Genomic DNA, 2,944 nt, shown 5'->3' on the forward strand with positions numbered 1-2,944 from the left:
GTTGGCCTGGCCAACCGCAACTAAAGGCCTTCGGGGACCTTTAGTCCCGGTTGGCCAGGCCAACCGGGACTAAAGCCCCTCCCGTCCGCCAGCTGGATGGGCCTTTAGTCCCGGTTGGCCTGGCCAACCGCGACTAAGGCCTTCGGGGACCTTTAGTCCCGGTTGGCCAGGCCAACCGGGACTAAAGCCCCTCCCGTCCGCCAGCTGGAGACCGAGCGCGCTGGGCCCAGATAGTTGGTCGCGGGTCTCCTCCCGAACCGCGACTAAATACCCCTTTTGTCGCGGTTCGATTGTTTTGGGGACTAATGGGGGCGTATGGAACCCTCTTTTTCTACCAGTGGCACGTGGCTCGGTGCCCGCTGGCCGTGCATGCATGGCTCACGTACGACTTGCTTTGTCTATCACCACGTACTGCTACAGTACAAGAACTCTCCAGAAGATGAAAGGGCCAGCCCGTCAGGACGCAGTGCGAAACAAACAAATGGCTGCAATTTCTTGTGGGAAAGAAAAATGCGCGCCTCACGTACGATTGCATGACCCTTGATCCGCAACCACAAGCGCTCATCATCTCCTGCGCCCGGCCTCTTGTATAAATACAGCGCCACTTTCCTGCACCAAGCAAGCTCTCATCTCCATATATCTCCAAGCTGCTCCCTCTAAGAAATACTCCGTACGCACATCTACGGTGTGAAGAAGCTCTAGCCTCTAGCTAGCTAGCTAACTAACATGGCTGCCATGCCGACGATGGTGTTCGAGGCGGGGCCAATGGAGGTGGCTGTGAAGCACGTGGACAAGAGCATGATCCCGAACCTGGCCAAGCCGTTGATGGTGGTGGCGCCCAAGGAGGCCGGCGCGTACCCCGTCATCGTCTTCCTCCACGGCTGGAACATGCTCAACAGCTGGTACGAGCAGCTCCTCACACACGTCGCCTCCCATGGTTTCATCGCCGTCGCACCACAGGTCTCTCATCTCCTGCTCATTAATAATTACTCTTTCTTTAAAGAAATATAAGAGCGTTTAGATCACTACTTTACAAAGGGAGTAAATATCAGTCTATTGCATATACATCATCGGACTAACTACTGCTACGCTTGCAATGCCAACAGCTCTACTGGATGGTGTCCGAGCCCGATGCCGACGACATAGACGCCACAAAACGAATCACCAACTGGCTTGCAGATCATGACAAGGGGCTCGCCTACGTCCTCAAGGACGTGTTCAAACTTGAGCATGTCGAGCCTGACCTGACCAAGCTGGCTATAGCCGGCCACAGCCGAGGCGGCCAGACGGCCTTCGCCGTCGCCCTCGGACTAGGGGACGCCAAGACCAAGCTGGAGCTCAAGTTCTCCGCCCTCATCAGCGTCGACCCTGTGGCCGGGGTTTCGAGAGCCCAGCAGTTGGAGCCCAAGGTGCTCACTTTTGAACCTGACTGCCTCGACGTGGGGATGCCGGTGCTGGTCATGGGGACCGGGCTAGGTCCCAAGCACATCGGCGGATTTCCGTGCGCCCCGGTGGGCGTGAACCACGCCGAATTCTACAGGGAGTGCGCGCCGCCTCGCTACCACCACGTGGTGAAGGACTACGGGCATCTCGACATGCTGGATGACAATGTGCCCTACATTATCAACAACTGCATGTGCATGAGGAACCAACACAACACCAAAGACCTTGCTAGGAGGACCATGGGAGGAGCCATGGTTGCCTTCCTCAGGGCTAAATTGCGAATCGATGCTCGTGAACTGATCGCCATATATCGTAACCTTGAGCTCGCGCCGGCTGTCCTGGACCAAGTTGATGAGTTTCTTCCTTGCTTGGTTGGACGGCCAGATCCGTCGTCTGTGTGAGAGTTATATTACGTGCCTATGCCTATCTATTACTCCTAAATAAGGTGTGTTGGTGCATGGCCATGTCATGGCTCATGACTACTATAGCACGTCCAGTCTTCCTAATTACTAAATAATAAGCACTCATGTCATGTGTGCATGTATCTATGTTGAATATATATATATATATATGTGTGTGTGTGTGTGTGTGTGTGTGTTGTGTGCTATTTATCAATCCTTAAATGATGTTCATGTACCCTAAAAAACAAAATGAGCTTCCTATTATTTATTTTGTTGTGAAGTTTTGTACTTTCTTTTCTCATACTATAACTGAAACTAATTTGAGAGAAGTCCATATTACAAACTCAAACTACCACCATGGTGTAATATACAACCCTAAACAATGAAATCGTCTATTTTACAAACTCAAACTTCAAAAAAAGGACAAAAAATATATTCTTGGACTGGTTTTGACCATTGCCTACCTAGTCATCAGCCCAACCAGTCTGCCACATCACCCACCCACTAACCTAGCCATATCTCTCTCCCCTTACTCACCCAACCACTGCCTACAGTTGCCCCACCCCATAGCTGTCGCCGCCGCCTTCTGCCGTGCCACCATGGCCTCTGGCCAATCGCCGCCGTGCAAGTCCGGCCTCCTCCTCCTCTTCTCCCTCTCGCATGCTCCTTCCCTACCCCACCTCGCGCCACCCAGCGACCTCCACGCAGTCGCCGCTCCCAATCCCGACATCATCGCTCCATGGTCCGACATTCGGTTCTGCTTGTCGGTTGATGCCCCTATTTGGCGCGAGCCTCGGCCGCTAGTTCGGCCGGAATGGGAGGCTGGATGAGGAGTAGGGAAGAGATAGAAGAGGAAGAGGAGGAGGCTGGAGCGGTGGTGGTCTTGCCGAATCAGGGCGGTGATGCGACTGATGGGTGGCGGCGTCTATGGTGCCTCGAACACGGTGGCCTCGTGAGGTGAAGAGGGAGAGGAAGGTGGGGGAGGAGAGACGCGCGGAAGGGGTGTGTGCTCGCCGATCGGCGGTTTTGCGGTGGGCTTGGAAGGGATGGCAAGGGGGAAAATCTGGCGAGCGGCGCTACAATTTGAGCTGTCAAGGTGG

At 54.2% G+C, this 2,944-nt stretch overlaps 1 protein-coding gene across 1 annotated transcript; it reads left to right on the top strand.

The window, feature by feature from the left end:
* The first annotated feature begins 726 nt into the window (after window positions 1-726).
* On the top strand, window positions 727-1,859 carry LOC123125413 (chlorophyllase-2-like). The gene is made up of 2 exons (XM_044545910.1): window positions 727-960; window positions 1,107-1,859. Exons 1-2 carry the CDS (start codon window positions 727-729, stop codon window positions 1,842-1,844), a joined length of 972 nt encoding a protein of 323 aa, XP_044401845.1. The 3' UTR covers window positions 1,845-1,859.
* Window positions 1,860-2,944: the final 1,085 nt, after the last annotated feature.

This window comes from Triticum aestivum, chromosome 5D (assembly GCF_018294505.1).
Source record: "Triticum aestivum cultivar Chinese Spring chromosome 5D, IWGSC CS RefSeq v2.1, whole genome shotgun sequence".
Lineage (NCBI taxonomy): Eukaryota > Viridiplantae > Streptophyta > Magnoliopsida > Poales > Poaceae > Triticum > Triticum aestivum.

What these genes read in the sequence shown, in the direction of transcription:
- LOC123125413 (XM_044545910.1), top strand. Translation starts at nt 727, where the DNA reads ATGGCTGCCATGCCGACGATGGTGTTCGAGGCGGGGCCAATGGAGGTG. An exon ending in TCATCGCCGTCGCACCACAG is followed by an intron (nt 961 to 1,106) that starts GTCTCTCATCTC and finishes CAATGCCAACAG; the next exon opens with CTCTACTGGATGGTGTCCGA.